The sequence below is a fragment of the Coenobita brevimanus genome, chromosome 101 (genome assembly GCF_032717465.1).
Source record: "Coenobita brevimanus isolate Jiangsu-jjx chromosome 101, ASM3271746v2, whole genome shotgun sequence".
Lineage (NCBI taxonomy): Eukaryota > Metazoa > Arthropoda > Malacostraca > Decapoda > Coenobitidae > Coenobita > Coenobita brevimanus.
Window position 1 is genome coordinate 52864937 of NC_137054.1, and position 18550 is coordinate 52883486.

At 45.1% G+C, this 18550-nt stretch overlaps 1 protein-coding gene across 1 annotated transcript in view; it reads right to left on the reverse strand.

The window, feature by feature from the left end:
• Positions 1-7880: 7880 nt before the first annotated feature.
• The window catches only part of LOC145415036 (1-acyl-sn-glycerol-3-phosphate acyltransferase alpha-like), a 207605-nt gene continuing 196935 nt past the window's right edge, over positions 7881-18550 (reverse strand). The window contains exons 5-6 of the mRNA XM_080284454.1: positions 14816-14940; positions 7881-8039 (exon numbers count right to left, since the gene is read on the reverse strand). Coding sequence (XP_080140580.1) covers positions 7881-8039; positions 14816-14940 — 284 coding nt within the window. The remainder of the gene's footprint in view (positions 8040-14815; positions 14941-18550) is intronic.

Sequence of the window (18550 nt, forward strand, 5' to 3'; positions counted from 1 at the left end):
TGTTTTCTGTATATTAGTTTCTCAAAACTTCTGCTATGATTGAGGACTTATAAAGATGAACCTAAAAATAAAAAGGACGAAACACTTGGAGTAGTTTTGTTGAAAATTCAAACAATTCTCTACTTTCGAGTTTGATCGGAATATTTCTAGGCACATTTGATCCAAAATGATCATAAACTAAATCATAATAGTACTTAGATTTTGATTATTGTATCATTACCAAAACAATAAAGGCAAAGTGGTACCGGTATACATCAATCTGAATCCTGCCACGGGTGTGTAGGAACAATCTTGATAAGGGTGCAGCACAGTTTGTGGAACAAAAATGTAAAATGGCCAAATTATTAAACTTAGTCACAGTTTGAGTTGAAAGTTCAGTCTGGCAGAAAGTGAAGCCTTTAATCTAAACACCCACCTCCATCACTAAACATACATGCCTCATTAAACATCAGCTTTCAGGTAGAATCAAACTGAAATACATCAGATGACCTGCAAACTTAATCCCTTCCATTTAATTTTAAGTTTGTAGGGTTGTGATGGTTTAGGCATATGGAGAGAATGGATAATGAGCGATTGGTGAAAAAGATAACTAGATCTGATGTGAGAGGTGTAAGGCTGAGAGGAAGACCATGAATAGGATGGATGAACAGTGTGAAGAAAGCGTTAGATGCGACAGGGATGTCTGTTGAGCAAGGAAGAGTGGCTGTGCATGAGAGAAAGAATTGGAGAGAAACTATGAATGAATAAATGATGATGCAGCCCTGAGGGGATATTCTCCTGCATTTGATCTGATCAGCTGATCAGGTCAGGTGCGGGTAAGGGGATGGGTCCATCAAGATGAGGCAGGGAGTATAAACTTCGACTATGCTGTCGGGCCCTGCTGCGGATGTCACAGATTGAACTGTGCAGTTAACCCTTGTGCAGTGTGGTGCGGTGAGGACCTGTCCATTCTCCCCTTGGGGCTAAGATGCGAATGAATGTCTTTGGGTGGATGAGTAAATTGGAAGTGTGTCATCTTGTCTCAGCTACCTCCCTTTCCTTGAGGGAAGCAACCGAAGCATAAAGATAGACAGACAGATAGTCCGGAGGTACAGTACATTTGGGCAAGCCCCAAAAAAATTCTGTTGAAAATTACGGGCCTGATGGAGGAGGTTGGTGGAGTGTGGAGGAGGGTGGTGGAGAGTGGTGGAGTGTGCAGGAGGATGGTGGAGTGTGCAGGAGGATGGTGGAGTGTGGAGGTGGGTGGTGGAGTGTGGAGCAGGGTGGTGGAGTGTGGAGAATGGTGGCTGTGTGGAGGGGGATGGTGGAGTGTGAAGGAAGGTGGTGAAGAGTAGTGCAGGTTGGTGGAGAGTGGCAGAGTGTGGAGGGTGGAGAGGGGTGGTGAAGTGTGGAGGAGGGTGGAGGAGGATGGTGGAGTGTGGAGGAGGGTGGTGCAGGTTGGTGGAGAGTGGCAGTGTGTGGAGGGTGGAGGAGGGTGGTGTAATATGGATGAGGGTGGAGGAGTGTGGAGAAGGATGGTGGAGTGTGAAGGAGGAAGGTGGAGTGTGGAGGAGGGTGGTGGAGTGTGGAGAAGGATGGTGGAGTGTGGAGGAGGGTGGTGGAGTGTGGAGAAGGATGGTGGAGTGTGGAGAAGGATGGTGGAGTGTGGAGGAGGGTGGTGGAGTGTGGAGGAGGGTGGTGGAGTGTGGAGGAGGGTGGTGGAGTGTGGAGGAGGGTGGAGTGTGGAGGAGGATGGTGGAGTGTGGAGGAGAATGGTGGAGTGTGGAGGAGGGTGGTGGAGTGTGGAGGAGGGTAGTGAAGTGTGGAGGAGGGTGGTGGAGTGTGGAGGAGGGTGGAGTGTGGAGGAGGGTGGAGTGTGGAGGAGGATGGTGGAGTGTGGAGGAGAATGGTGAAGTGTGGAAGAGGATAGTGGAGTGTGGAGGAGGGTGGTGGAGTGTGGAGGAGGGTGGTGGAGTGTGGAGGAGGGTGGTGGAGTGTGGAGGAGGGTGGTGGAGTGTGGAGGAGCGTTGTGGAGTGTGGAGAAGCGTTGTGGAGTGTGGAGGATGGCGGAGTTTCGTGGATGGAGGAGGGTGGAGTGTGGAGGAGGATGGAGTGTGGAGGAGGGTGGAGTGTGAAGGAGGGTGGTGGAGTGTGGAGGAAGGTGGTGGAGTGTGGAGGATGGTGGAGTGTGGAGGGAGATGGTGGAGTATGGAGGGTGGTAGTGTGGAGGAGGGTGGTGGAGTGTGGAGGGGGATGGTGGAGTGTGGAAGAGGGTGGTGGAGTGTGGAGGAGGGTGCTGGAGTGTGGTGGAGTGTGGAGGAGGGTGGTGGAGTATGGTGGAGGATAGTGGAGTTTGGAGGAGGGTGGAGACTGGAGGAGGATGGTGGAGTGTGGAGGAGGGTGGTGGAGTGTGGAGGATGGTGGAGTGTGGAGGATGGTGAAGTGTGGAGGACGATGGTGGAGTGTGGAGGATAGTGAAGTGTGGAGGACGATGGTGGAGTGTGGAGGACGATGGTGGAGTGTGGAGGAGGGTGGTGGAGCATGGAGGAGGGTGGAGTGTGGAGGAGGGTGGTGAGGTGTGGAGGGTGGTGGAGTGTGGAGGGTGGTGGAGTGTGGAGGGTGGTGGTGGAGTGTGGAGGATGGTGGTAGAGTGTGGTGGAGGGTGGTGGAATGTGGAGGAGGATGGTGGAATGTGGAAGAGGATGGTGGAGTATGAAAGAGGGTGGTGGAGAGTGGAGGAGTGTGGAAAGGGGTGTTAGAGTGTGGAAGAGGGTGGTGGAGTGTGGTGGAGGGTGGTGGAGTGTGGTGGAGGATGGTGGAGTGTGGAGGATGGTGGAGTGTGGAGGAGGGTGGTGGAGTGTGGAGGAGGGTGGTGGAGTGGAGGAGGATGGTGGAGTGTGGAGGATGGTGGAGTGTGAAGGAGGGTGGTGGAGTGTGGAGGATGGTGGAGTGTGGAGGAGGATGGTGGAGTGTGGAGGAGGATGGTGGAGTGTGGAGGAGGATGGTGGAGTGTGGAGGAGGATGGCGGAGTGTGGAGGATGGTGGAGTGGAGGAGGGTGGTGGAGTGTGGAGGATGGTGGAGTGTGGAGGAGGGTGGTGGAGTGTGGAGGAGGATGGTGGAGTGTGGAGGAGGATGGTGGAGTGTGGAGGAGGATGGTGGAGTGTGGTGGATGGTGGAGTGTGGAGGAGGATGGTGGAGTGTGGAGGAGGATGGTGGAGTGTGGAGGAAGGTGAAGGAAGGTGGTGGAGTGTGGAGGAGGGTGGTGGAGTGTGGAGGAGAGTGGTGGAGTGTGGAGGAGGGTGGTGGAGTGTGGAGTAGGGTGGTGGAGTGTGGAGGAGGGTGGTGGAGGGTGGGGGAGGGTGGTCGAGTATGGGGGAGGGTGGTCGAGTATGGGGGAGGGTGGTCGAGTATGGGGGAGGGTGGTCAAGTATGGGGAAGGGTGGTGGAGCATGAAGGAGGGTGGTGTAGTGTGGGGGAGGGTGGTGGAGTGTGGAGGATGGTGGTGGTGGATTATTTCAGTATGTCAGTTATTTTCTGTTGACTTGCAATATCCTTCATGTTTTAAATTATTGTTTTCTACTTTTTATTATCTAGTTACTTCACTTATTTATCATTTTTTTTTTTTTTGGTACTACTTATTACAGTTAAAGTCCTTTAATCCGGAATGCAATAGCCCACAGACCTCCTGGATTATCAGATTTTCCGGACTACCATACCCGAAAATGTTCAAAAAACACCACCAAAAATAAAGTACACTAAAGACAACGTATGCAGGCCTGGGCGCGGTTGGATAGTTTGGAGCACTGCTTTTAGGTATTTTTCTATATTTTTCGATTTTTTCCCGATTTTTCTTGATTTTTTACACAAAAAAGCTAAAAATGACCCTGAGCTGAAAATTCCAGACCATTTTTCCAAACCATCGGATGCCGGATTATCGGAAGTTCACTGTATTTACTCAGTTCACCTGTCATTATTTCTTTGCTTTTTCTTATTACTAAAGACACTCTTCACTTATTTCACTTATCATTATTTCTTTGTTTTCACTCATTTTTATCTAGTTATTTCACTTATGTAGTTGCTTCCACTACTAAACTTAGTCACTGAGCCACTAGTTAATAATTTACAAATTTCATCCAATCCTACATTGCCCCATGAGGAGTGTAGGAGTCTGGGGCTATGCAAGTTGGTCCTGACATTTCACTTTTAGTTATTTCTTGTTTCCACATACCATGTACATCTGATATCACTTATACTCAGCAGTAGCAGCAGTCATAAGAGCCACAGGTTAGTGCATGGGTGCACTCAGCTATGGCACAGATGAAGTGAGATGGGAATGTTTCCTCATGACTTCCCACAACCACCCATATATTTACGCTCTTTTCTTGGCATCTGGTTATTCTCCTAATCACCTGTGTCACTGGAAACATAGTCAAGCTTTCCTTTCGCCTGTGGATGCTACCTAAACATCCCAGAATCAGATTCAGATTGAAGACCAAGGATCACCTGACACAGACAAGCAACTGTCACTCTTGTGGCTAGACAAACACTGAGCACTAAGTGCATACACCAGCATAGTATGCAATGTTGCCAGGCATCATAAAACTCTACAAGAACCTGAGGGTGATCATTTCCATATCCAGAAATTTTAAACGAGCGTGGGTCTTTATCGAGTAACGTTGTAATCAGAAGTGCTTCTTTTATACAGACAGGTCACAAATTATGGATTAATGTTTATCTGTTGCTATCTAGCTAAATCATGGCACAAACTCATGGTATGGAATACCTTGTGACAAAATACAGTACAGCCCTGCATTGTTAGCACTAATACATTACAGTATAGTACGCTACCTCCAGCATTATTTAATTAAATTTTCAGTTTCATTTCATCCGTCTCCATGAACACACAATATTTATCACAACAACAGAAAAAAATACTTCATCTCAATTTATGAATGTCTGGTTTCCAATCCAGTTCCATTCTGTGCCTATCCCAGGCAAGAGCTTGAGCTGTTTCACAAAACTGTCTTTCTTACCTCAATCATCAGAGAGAACTGCACTTACTGTTTTCATTTGGTATTATGCCCTGACACATAGTGCTCATTTTACATACACTGTATACAGTAGATCCCCGTTATAGTGGATTTCTGACTTACGACTGCCTAAGAGCCACCAAACTGTCGTTGGCTATAACGAACAATGGTTGTTAAATGGGACTCAGTAGGTTGCAACACATGTGTTTCCTACCCTTTTTTTTTCAACCTGCCCTGATTTTGTCCTCTCTTCATCGTGACTGCTGAGCTGTAATAAGAGATCATAGCAGTACTGCACAGTGCCCCCTCCCCCAAGCAACGCAGTTCATGGGTCTGGGCATTTCATTGTGTAAATGGAAACTGTGTTGATGTGTACGCTGAAACCCATGTCACAGGGAGAAATGGGTGTGGAAATGTCCCAAAATTTTCCCAAAGTCCCCCCTCTGACCTTCCTGAAAATCTTTTACTACCTCCTAGGCATACTAAACATTAATTCGTTTCGTTTCGTTTTTAAATGCTCCAACATGCTTGAATGTGTCGGCCTTGGTCACCTAATGGCGGCTCTCCACACTGCACGATCCATTGCAGCCTCCCTGTGCAGTCCCTTAACCCTGAAGTCACACTTAATGACCTCATCCCATGTCTTTCTCGGTCTACCCCTCATAACCCCACCCCCAATAGTAACACTTCTCACCTTCCTCACCCAATTATCATCCCCCATCCTCTCCACATGTCCAAACCATCTCAATCTACCCCTCCTCATCACAACACCAATACACTCCAGTCTCATCCTACCTCTTAACTCTTCCATCGTAAATCCAGCCCCTCCAGGCCTTGGACGCAGGGACACACTGCACATCCACCTAATCATTGTCATTTCTGTACGTCTGAGCTGGCGACTATCTTCCTCCTTCACTGCCCAGGTCTCACTACCATACAGCATTACACTCCTAACACATGCTGCATACAAAGACCCCTTAGCACGTAGGGAGAGTCCTCTCAATGTCAGGAGAGGCAAGAGCTCCCTGAACTTCTTCCAACCACTTCTCACCCTAGCCACATAGCTAGCTCCAGCCCCACCTCCAGCACACAACATGTCTCCCAAATAACAAAACTCTTTCACACACTCAAGAGATTCACCAGCAAGTTCAATCCTTTCACGTCTGACAATCTCCACCTGCTCACCCTGACCCGCCATACACATAAAATCAGCATTATCTCGCAGTCTACCTCTAATACCACTACATCTCTTATGCACCCATTTATCACACACACCGCACAAGATGGAATTACTTCCCACGCCCTTGTGGCAAACTGCACATGGCCACTCTCCCTCGTCTTTGACAGTACTGCCACCATCCCTAGATATCATCACTTTTGTTTTATCTGCATTTACCCTTAAACCCTTGTGCCCCATAGCATCTCTCCACTTCCTAAACCTTTTCTCCACCTCCCTTTCGTTCTCTGCAATCAACACCACATCATCAGCATACAACAACTCCCACGGGAGTCCGTTTCTAAAGTCACGCGAAAGGGCTTCAAGTACCATGATAAACAACATGGGACTCAAGACTGACCCCTGATGCACACCAACATTCATGGAAAACTCACCACTCAAATCTCCATTCACTCTTACCTGGGTGTGAGCACCCACATACATAGCCATAACCACCCGAACCAGCCACTCCTGCAAGCCAAGTTTTCTCATTGCCCACTTCACCACCTCTCTAGGGACTCTGTCAAAGGCCTTTTCCAAATCAACAAAAACAAAATAAAGATCCCTTCTCCTACCAATATATTTTTCCTGAAGCTGTCGAACAATGAATATAACATCAGTGGTCCCCTTACCTGGCATAAACCCAAACTGCATCTCATCAATATTCACTCTTTCTCTAATCATACCTTCTAAAACTCTCTCCATTACCTTCATTATCTGATCTAAAAGATTTATACCTCTATAATTTCCTCTTTCCAGGGCATTACCCTTCCCTTTATACACATTTACAATTACACTCTTCAGCCAATCATCTGGGACAACACACTCATAAATAACCTATTTATAAGGTCAGTGACTAAACTCACCCCTATATCGCCTGAGGCCTTCAACATTTCGGCAGTCAACCCAGACACACCTGCTGCCTTCCCCACCCTCATCCTGCCTATTGCCTCACTCACAGTAGCAGTATCAATCAAAGGCCAAGGGCCAGACACTGGATCTGCTGGTTCCAAACCTTCCCTGTCCCAGTCAAACTCCTCATTCAACAACCGATTATAATGCTCTCTCCATGCATCTTTAATATCATCACTGTTCACCACTACCCTTCCTTCATCATTCTTCACACACTGCTCACCTATAATATCCCGATTATCCCTCTTCACTTGACCTGCCACCCTAAATATCATATTTTTCCTATCCCCATGATTTAGGTTATCAATTAATAGTCTCTGTGACTCAGACTTTGCCCTACATACCTCTCTTCTAGCCCTACACTTGGCAGTCAAATATTCCTCTTTGCTACCACCCTTCTTCTATTCCCGGAAAAGCCTTCTTTTCTCCTTAACTGCAGCTTCTACACCCTCATCCCACCACCAAGTTACTTTATGTCTTGGTGGTCCTCTTGTCCAACCGCATGTTCTAGTACACAAACAGCATCCACAAATGTCACTGGGCAAAAGAAAGGGTTATTTAGCTTACAAACTGCTATGCAGAGCACAGTACTGTACTCACCAAGAGGAGTGACAGAGTACAGTATTGATTAGGTGGCACACAGGAGTGGGGGTGGGGGGGGGGAGTATCCAAGAATGAGGGGCTAGAGCAGGGGACTGAAGCGTTTCTAACATCTCTGGGGTTGAGGTTAGGCCTCAAAGCCTTACTCAAACTCCCCTTTATTGTCACTGTCAGGATGTGGATAGGGTGCTGCGGAGGTGCCACACTGTGGAGACTGTTGAGACCGAGGTACCTCCAGCAAGAACTTTGCCAGGCTAATAGGGGGAGTTACCGTGCTGGCTGATAAGGGGTACAATTTATGCTGCAGTACTAATCATGATTAGTGAAAGCCAGAATCGCACTGCTCACAGGCCTACTGTACTAGGCATAAAGAAGTGCTAAGAACAGGATATGAAACAAACTGCAAAAAGGCAAAACTCTAGGCCAAGTTAGTGTAAAATGGGTATAATTTTCATTCTTAGTACTAGAACGACACTGTACAGTACTCATTTATTTTCAAATATGTGCTTGAATTCCTTTCTAAGGGGGAGAACCTCCAATTTAACCCCTTAACCGTGGGGCGTCACTTTCGTGACACTCAAGCGCAATGGATCATACTGCGGGGCGTCACTTTTGTGATTCTGTGTTATTTTGAATTATCCCGGGCTTTCAAGTGGCGGCTTGTATCATCTATCAGTACTGCCAATGTCCAACACTAGTCAGCACTCCAAATCTCATCTGTACTCCCATCCATTGTTGACATTTTAGCCATTTTCCCCCCTTCCTGACTCCCCTCCCTACCTCCCCTCCATTACCCTGTCCTCTCACCTCCCCAGCCGCGCTGTGCTACGCAAATCTCCCCCAGATTTTTCCACAGATTTCACCCATTGAAATAAGCCCTATGCCCTATACTTATACAAAATAATATATATAAAAAAAAAATAAGGTAAGTGATAGTGGTATACACCAGGAATTAGCTAATTATCACCTGACAACACCTCACATGCATTCATTCGCTACATTACCACGGTAATTTCCCCTTTGAATTATGCCTTGTAATCTATTTCTGTAATAAAAATATATATCAGAAAGGAAGGGAGAAGCCTAAGTGACATTTACATTCACCTGGAACTACCTATTTCTTTATGTATTGCCGAGATTTTCTACCAATAATTTATTAGCATGTAAGTTAGCAGCTGTCATCCTCATTGTCACTGTCAACCCTTGCCTTCTCAGATAAGCCACGGCATTTAGTTCCTTGTCCTCCGCTGTGGTCAAAACATGTCGCACTCCCGCCCCGCCATTTCTGCCGCTTCTGTGCCCATTGCAAAGGGCCACGTGACCTCTACACCCAGAAAAATTCGTGAGGGAAGCAGGAAAGGACTAAGTGACTCTGCAGTGGAACGTGAACTAGCAGAATTGTCAATGGTGATGATGGATAGTGATTTTGACCCTTCGGGGGAATCGTGTGATGAGCCGGGTAAGGAAATCGTGCCAGAAAGAACTAGTATGAGTGCTTCAGTGTCCAAAGTTATCCCTAGCTCCAAGGGAAAGGAGCCATTAGTGCAGCAAGGGAAGGAATTTGGGAAGGGAGTGAAAAGGCGGCGTGTTAGCCCCAGAACAATGGCCCCGCGTGACCCAGCCCGCCATGAGTCCCGAGTTGATTCACCTCCCCGTTCCCCAAGCCCCACTTCACTCATTTCTTCCTCTTCTTCTGCTGAATTATCTCCGGAGTCTTCGTCGTCGGAGTCACCACCAGCCTCAACAGTGAAGGCAGGCCGTAGAGGAAGAGGTAAATCCCTGACCCGTAAAAGTAGAGTTGCTACTAGAGTAAGGGCTGCTAGTGCTGTACAGCAACTCAGGGTCAGTGCGAGTGACCTTGAACGTGGTAAATCTCCCTCACAGCCACCCACCACCCTCACCCATCCTAAACCGCCACGACAGGGAATCCTGGACGCCTTCGCGTGGACGGAAGGGTCTGATTATGTCCTAGAACATTTAGTTTTTGATGAGAGTTCCTCAGAGTACAGCCTGCCTTCACTCTTGACGATGATGCTGAGTGTGTGGACTTCCTTTTGGCCTTCCTAGATGACGAAGTCATACAGCACATATGTGATGAGACCAACAGCTATGAATCACAACGTGCTGCAAGTGGTACAGATGCAGCCAAGATGCAACAGTGGTCCATGCTGGGAGTGCAGGAGCTGTATGTGTTCTTCGCCCTCATGCTTCTCATGCCACACTCAAAGAAGCATGAGTTGGAAGAATACTGGTCCATGGACCCCTTACTACCCTCACCCACCTTCAATAAGTACATCGCCAGAGATCGCTTCTGGAACATCATGGGAAACCTGCACTTTGCCGACAACAATGTACCTTCCCAAACCGACCCACTCTGGAAGATCCAGGAGATTCTGAGCAGAATGAAGGATAAGTTTATGTCATTCTTCCACCCCTTTCAGAAGGTTGTCATTGACGAATCCTTGGTTTTGTTCAGAGGACGTCTTCGGTTTGTGCAGTACATTCCAAGCAAACGCCATTGCTTTGGAATCAAGTTCTTTGTACTGTGCGACTGTAAGACGGGGTACATCCTTGACTTCATCATTTATTCAGCCAGCACTGTCGATCTGGATAAAACACACCCCCTTAGCTTCTCAGGCTGTGTAGTGAAAGTGCTCCTTGAAAAGTATTTTGGTGGGAATCATGTGCTGTATACAGACAACTATTATACAGCACCGAAACTTGCCAAATACCTTTCAGGGCACGGCATTGGCTCCTGCGGCACTGTCAAAAGTAATCATGCCCACTTCCCTAAATTCCCAGATGCAGGAACCTCGCAGCGAGGAGACGTGCACCTACGCAAGTCTGAGAAGATGCTGGCAATACGGTGGCATGACAAGAGGGTCGTGCACATGCTCACCACCGTACATAAGGGGGAAATGACAGACAGTGGGAAGGTCGACCGTAGGACAGGCGAACCTGTGATGAAACCTGATGCTGTGTTAGACTACAATATCAACATGCGGCTGGTGGACAAGTCCGACATGATGATTGGTGAGATCGACAGACCTCAGGAAGAATACTAGGTGGTACAGGAAAGTTTTTCTGCATCTCATAGACATGACGATGCTGAACGCCTTCATCCTGTACAAGATGAAAGTCAAGCCACCCAAGTCCTTCTCCCTGAGGTTGTTCGCCAGGACTTGTGTTCAGCAGCTGCGGAAAGATATGGTAGGGTGACAGCAACAACTCCAAGGCGCCATCCAGTAACACTTCCCGACAGACTTGAGCAGAGGGCGTACATGAATCGGCACAGACTGGTGCTAATGCCTGCCACAGGCAAGAGGAAGGCTGCGATCTGCAGGTGCCAGGTGTGTGTACATACCACCCGACGCACACCTGAGCACAAACGCACCTCTTGGCAGTGCTCTGAGTGCCAGGTTCCCCGCTGTGTTACCTGCTTCTTTGATTACCACAGCCAGAAGCAGTTCTAAAAGTGCAAGTGGGAAAGGAAAGTAATGTGAAAATAATGTGTAAATAATGTGTAAATAGCAAGTGAAAGCAATGGATGTTTAGTACATATGATTGAACAGTGTATTATAGTTTTATCTTACTGAAAGTGGCAGTGAATAACATAGTGTAGTAAAATAGAAGGGTAAATATTGAAAATACAATAGAAAATGTAAATAGTAATGTAAGTAATTAGTAATATAAGAATATGAGTACAAATACTTGATGTTATAACAGTGAAAGTGAATCCGTGGCTCTCTACGTATTTTACTGAATGAAAAATTGAATGACTTCAGTGACAATAAACTAATACTACTGAAGGAAACTTATGGATAAAAACTCCAGATATATATAAGCGTTATATAGTAATAGAAATACAAAGTGTGAGGGGTTTTATGAAAAATAAATGACAGAGTACCAAGAGCGAACTAGCGCAAGTGGGAAGGTCATACGCGCTCGTAATTTTCATTGCTTTCACAGCGGGTTTTTTTTGGAGTATGGATCCTAAACTACTTGATAATCATAGAGTAGTGTTTATAGTGTTAATATCTGGCTGTGGTAATCATATTACAGGTTGTCAGGAAGTGTAAAGTGGAGACTTCGTTACCCAAATTCAGAGGTCTCCACAAGTCCTATGGTAATCGACGAAGGCTCAACAAACATTCCAGGAGAAAGCTGAAGGTATGTGCCATAAGCATATGTAATTTTAATATTCTAGGACTAATAACTGATTTTTGGCAAATATTTTTTGAGAGTCTGTCGGAGCCCGAATAACCCCACGGGACACGCAAAACATTGGTAAACATGCCCGCGGTGTAAGGGTTAACAAATTTTCTGTTTTAACCTCTAACATACTACAACTGACTGGTGAGTTTGCTAGTTTGCAAGTAAAGTCCTACGACTGACGATCGTAGAAGGTCTGTTAAAAACTGCCCAACACCAAGTTATCCCCTTTTATGATGAAAATGGTTCCTACCCAATCAGAACTAAGGGATGAGGTGGTGAGAAGGAAGATCCCACCCCCTCACCTGGTCTGTGGGGGACCACCCCCTAGTCATTTCACCTCCCTCTAGCTGATTGGATATAGCCAGCTCTGTTCCCTCCCACCCAAACTACTCACAAATACCACATCTACATTGTATGGAAGGTGTCTCATGCCCACTCACCCCCCCCAGCCCCCCCTCCTCCACCTCCCTCCACCCCCCTTCACATCAAATGACACGGTAATTTCCCTGCTATGATCGCTTTGTGTGTATTTCCTCTCACCATAATACCCCCCACAATACCTCCCCCACATTGGGGATCTGTCTCATCCCCCCCTCACCCCCACCAGACCCCCACAACTCTCCTCCACCTCCTTCCACCCCACCTTTATATCGAATGACAAGGCAATTTCGCTGCTATGATCGCTTTGTGTGTGTTTCCTCCATCCATAACTCCCACCACACCACCTCCCCTGATTGGGGGTGTCTCATCCCCCCTCACCCCCACCAGAGACCCCCCACCCCACCTCCACCTTCCTCCCTCCACATCCTTTGTCCTGAATATGACATGGTAATTTCCCTGCCATGATCAGCCTGTGTCTGTGTACTATTACCAAAAATTTGTTCCCCCCGCTCTCCTATTTTTTTTAACTCTCAAGCTGACCCCTGCACCCAGTTTCATCAATGGACACATATTTTACATTCATGAGGTAGGTGGGGGCACTCACCATCCACTCTCTCAATGTAGTGCTGCTCTCAGGTGTCTGCCTTTTCCTCTCCTCCATCCTTCTTTCCTTCCATCCTCTCCTGTCTTTCTTTCCTTCATTCTTTCCTCATCCTTCTGCCTACAGGTGACTTTACGTTCCCTCTTCTGTCTTTCTTTCCCTCATTCTTTCCTCTTCCTTCTGCCTGTGGGTGGCTCTACACTAAGTGACAAGCCAAATGGTTTCCTGTACACCAGGAAACCATTTACTAGGTTGGGTAGTAACCATATAACCAAATGATTGCGCCTGGTGGTTTAGTGGGTAATTATGGTGCTCCAATCGGATTGAGCCGGTGCAGGTTTATATCCAAGGGATGGTTGGAGTTTATTGCTCACATAATGCCACTCAGGGATGAGTCAGGCTGGTCACTCTCATACATGTCAGGACCAACTTGCCTAGCCCCGGGCTCCTACGCTTCTCATGGGGCAACATAAGATTAGATGATGGATGGATGGATGGATTTCATTAACTTTGGTATGGTTCTTTAGTGAAAATTAGTTTTTTGACGAATTTTTCAAGTTTGGATTTTTTCTTTCTTTTTTTTTACTCTCAAGCTGACTCCTATACCTAGTTTCATAAACAGAAACATATTTTACATTGATTTCATTTATTTTGGCTACGGGTGACTTTACACTCCCTCTTCTGTCTTTCATTCCTTCATTCTTTCCTCTCCCTTCTGCCTGTGGGTGACTCTACACTGAGTGACAAGCCAAATGGTTTCCTGTACACCAGGAAACCATTTACTACGCTGGGTGGTAACCATAGAACCAAATTTTGGCGCCTGGTAGTTTAGTGGGTAATTATTGTGCTCCAGTTGGATTGAACCGGTGAAAGTTTATATCCAAGGGGTGATTGGGGTTTATTGCTCATGTAATGCCACTCAGGGATGCGTGAGGCTGGTCACTCTCATCTTAAATGTCAGGACCAACTGCCAAGTCCCGGGCTTCTACGCTCCTCATGGGGCAACGTAGGATTGGATGATGGATGGATAGATCTTCTTGCGAGAATTAAGTTTCCATCGATGTTTTCCTGTTGTCTCTTACCGTGAGGGGGGACTTATGTAATCTCTGATGGGCAATTCTGCGGTAACCATTAGGCCTAGGGGACAGAAAGTGGCATTTCCAGGTGTGTAAATCCAAGCTCTTCAAATCTGTAAGAAAAATTTTTACCTTGGTGGAAGTTGAAAAAATCAACCCTGAATTGGGGGAACATAGCTTCAGTAAAATGCTCTCTTTAGGGGTTAATGAACCTCACTTCCCCCCAATCAGTTTGTTATAATGAAGTCTCCTGTACTTAATTCCATACTATATTACATAACCAAACACTGACAGATTTCTATGAAAACAGACTGCAGTCCAACCTTCTACAAACATGGCAGGCAGGAGGGTGATGATGGATGTAATATGCTAAATAACTGTGGCATGATAGGTAGACAAAGCCAGGATATTCAACTGCAAGAAAGCATGCCTGTACAGTACAGGCACATTCTCTAGGGGGTTGGCTAGACATTTCTGGTGTCTAGCAGTTCCTATAACTGCGAAATTTCTTCATGGAGGAATATTTCGTATCGAGCATTCTCTTAATCATGATTAAGGATTCAGATAAGAGTGGATACATGCATAAAAACAAGATGATCCAAATAAGCGAAAATTTAGATATGAGTCACCTGGATATTATGGGTTCCCTGTATACATAATTTTAGCAAAATGAATGTTCAAAAACAATACAACAAGCACTACTACCTTTACAGTATTATCACAAGCATATACATTACTCAAGTAACTAACATAAAAGAAGACAAACACCTATATATAAAAACATGAAAGGCATCATGATCTTACTTGAGAAGATGTCTTCGTGTAAACTTCCATCATCTGGGAACGAACTTCTTCCATCAGGTATGGCATGTCAGCTTTGGTCATGCCTTTTGTGGAAATGGGTGGCAAGCAGGTGACAATTATGTGGCCTGAAACAAAGAGCACAGGTAAAGTAAATAAAATTAAAAATATAAATCCTAACATAAAACCATATATACTGGATATTCAAATATATGATAGTAAAGTTGTAAATTAACCTTTTTGTGTTCACTCCATAATTACTCTGAGCAAAAATTTAGACATATGCCTCCACTGTCTGGTGAATACACTCAAACGTTGAATACCACAAGCAACAGGGACTGAACAAGGGCTTAGGTACCCAAATCCACGTCACTCAAATAATATGCTTGCATGTACAGTATAATGGTACAATGTGTTCTGGCAACTTTCCAAAACTCTCACTTTTACCCCTCCTTACCACCTTACCCCAAATAAGTTACCCCATTAACCCCTCCGTGGCCGCCAGAGTCGAATGACGTTTAGCCGATCAATGGCCGCAGGCATCGTTTGAGCGCGGCCTATAAAAAACTGCAAAAATTTTGGGGAAGTGAACGTACCGTTCTGTACGTCTTCACACTGACCTTACACTACACTCCCATACACCTCATCAAGCCTGCTGCTGTGATGAGTGGATTTTTGATTTTTTTGCTCCTAGCCATGCCTAAACAAGCACAACTACAACCATTATCTCGACCCAGGCAGAACATATCATCTTGGTCCTCTCTTGCAAATCACACACAACCACCTGCTTACGATTATGAAGTAATACTGGCACATAGAAAATAGACATGATAATAAGTGAAAAATGGCATGGAGAGGTGGCACAATGGACGCAACTTCATCTGAGCATTTGCCATACAAGTACCTGTAAAACAATGAAGGCAGGCAACATTCCTTCTTACTTGTAGGGGAGGTAGTTTACTTATAATACAAGGGTTATCAGTAATTCCAAAAGATTTGTTCTGAATTTTGTCTAGCTGTTTTAGTGCAACCTCTCTACACCCAATCCACATGGGTGAGCAATATTCAAGTTGAGAGCACACATGACTCTTATAATAAATTATAGCTAACTGCCCGTCAGTGAAGAAGTTTCGGACTCTGTACAACAATCCAAGTTTCTTTGAGGCAGTTTTAGCAAGTGATCTGACATGAGAGGTCCAGCTGAGGGCATTGTTAAGTGCGACAACGAGAATTTCAATACTTTTGGAGATGGGAATATTAGTAACACCGAAAGTAATATACAAATCTGGCAATATCTGTCTATTAGTAAATTGTATATACTTGGTTTTACAAGCACTGAATGAGACACGATTCTTATGTCCCCATTCACTGATCTAGGATATGTCTTGATTTATGGAGATGGCTGAACTGAGTTGAGAGTTAGAGGTATTAAACTTTGTAAATAGGTGTTTGAGAGTGAATGAACTGTGAAGTGTTGAGTCATCTGCATATGAATGGATGGGATTGTGGGTGATAGATAAAAGATCGTTAATATGAACTAGGAATAGGGTTGGCATCAGAACTGATCCCTGTGCCACGCCGGTGTTAACTGAGTGGAAATTGGAAAATACATCATCTATTTTTACTCTTATCCTTATGTCACTGAGACATGAGGAAGGCAGAGGAACAAAAGACATTAGTCCATAACAAGGGAGTTTGGGCAGCGGGGAATGGTGCCACACTCTGTCAAAAGCTTTAGAAATACCAGGGGCTACTGCATGAGTTTATCCACACTGGTCAATTGACTGATGGTTGGTATGAGTCAGAAGAATGAGTATGTCAATGGTGGATCTTTCATGGCGAAAACCATATTGTCTATCACTAATTAAAGTTGTTGGATTCAAGGGGTTTAACTATGTGCTTATTAATTACAATTTCAAATACTTTACCAAGAGATGTGATAGCTATTGGTCTGTAATCAGTGGGGTTAGAGGAACTTCCTTTCTCTGGAACTGGGTGGATACTGGCTTCTTTCCATGAATTAGGGAATGAAGAAGTACATATGCATAGTCTGAATAATTTAGCTAGAAAGGAGGCAAATTCTGGGGAACACATTTTCAAAACAACTGGAGGAATTCCATCTGGGCCTAGAGCTTTGTTGGTTGGCAAACTGTCTAGGATGGATTCTACATATCTAGTCTGTATTGTAAGAGGAACAATTTCGGGACAGTCAAGTTCAAGTACTTGGACATGCTGGCTGACTTCCTCTACCGTAGAATTTTTGGCAAATGTACTGCCAATTATATTTGCTTTCCCAAACGGGTCATTTGTAAGGCTGCCATCTGAAGATTTTAGTGGGGGAATGGATGATGACTTGTTAACGTTATTATGGAAAGAACTGAAAGCTGACCAGAATATTCTATTGTCATTAAGGGTTGTTAACCCCTCGTGGCCCCTGGCATCGAATGATGTTTAGCTGATAAATGGCTGCAGGCGTCGTTTGAGCGCAGGCTATAAAAAACTGCACAAATTTTTGGGAAGTGAACGAACATTCTGAACATCTTCACCCTGACCTACACCACACTCCTATACACCCCATCAAACAGTTCAGAGCCTGCTGCTGTGATGAGTGGATTTTCGATTTTTTTCGCTCCTGGCCATGCCTAATCAAGCACAACTACACCCATTATCTCGACCCAGGCAGAACATATCTTTGGCCTCTCTTGCAAAACACACACAACCACCTGTTTAAGATTATGAAGTAATACAGGCACAAACAAAAAAGATGTGATAATAAGTGAAAAATACATTTTTGTCTTGGTATCTTTACCAATTTATTCAGGTTTGCTGTAATGGTTTGGATCATTAGAAGCAGTGCAACTTGTAGAAAACTGTGAAAACTTTCAGGAAGTGAATGAAAATTTGGGACATGAGACCGACCCTGACTTCACCCTCTCACATATCATCTGTCAGTTCAACACCTGCTGTCGTGACGAACAGATGTATGATTTTCTCGCTCGTGGCCATGCCTAAAAACACATAGTTACACCCATTATCTCGACCCAAACAGAAAATACAATCTTTTTCCTCCCTTGCAAAACATACAGAACCACCCTGTTTACGAGACGGCAATATATATTGCGAAAATAACAAGGTAAAATGATAAAGATGAACGTAAAATGACAGCGAAAGAAGAACATGTTATTATGGAAAAAATACATTTTCCCTTGTCTGTAAACATATTTACTTCTGCTTTGTCTCTGTATTCGTAATAATTAGACTTATTCTTAGATCTGAAACTGCATTACGATTCTATTTTTCGCCATGCTCATGGTGTGGGAGCTCAAAGTTGCGACTCAACTTCCGTATTGCTAATCAGATCTGACCCTCCACTTTGTTCTCCTGTGGCAGAGACTAGCCTCTGAGGATGTGCAATTTTCTCATTTAGGACTGAAAATTCAACCCTTTCGCTCCCTTTCCCAAGCATGGGCACGACGATAACGTAAGAAATAACTCGAAACTACCATAAACATATTTTAAATCAAAAAGGTGAAAAAATATTCATAACAATTTTTTATCTAGCCATTCTTGACATATTACAGTATGTACTGAAATCATTCCATATCATCATATCTCATATATGTGCAACATTTCAGCACCATTCCCATTGTTCTGGGAGGTAAACAAAAAAACAACAACACCTGCCTAGCTGCACTGCGGCAGCGCCCCTGGGCAGCGGATATCGGTTGCCGATATTTC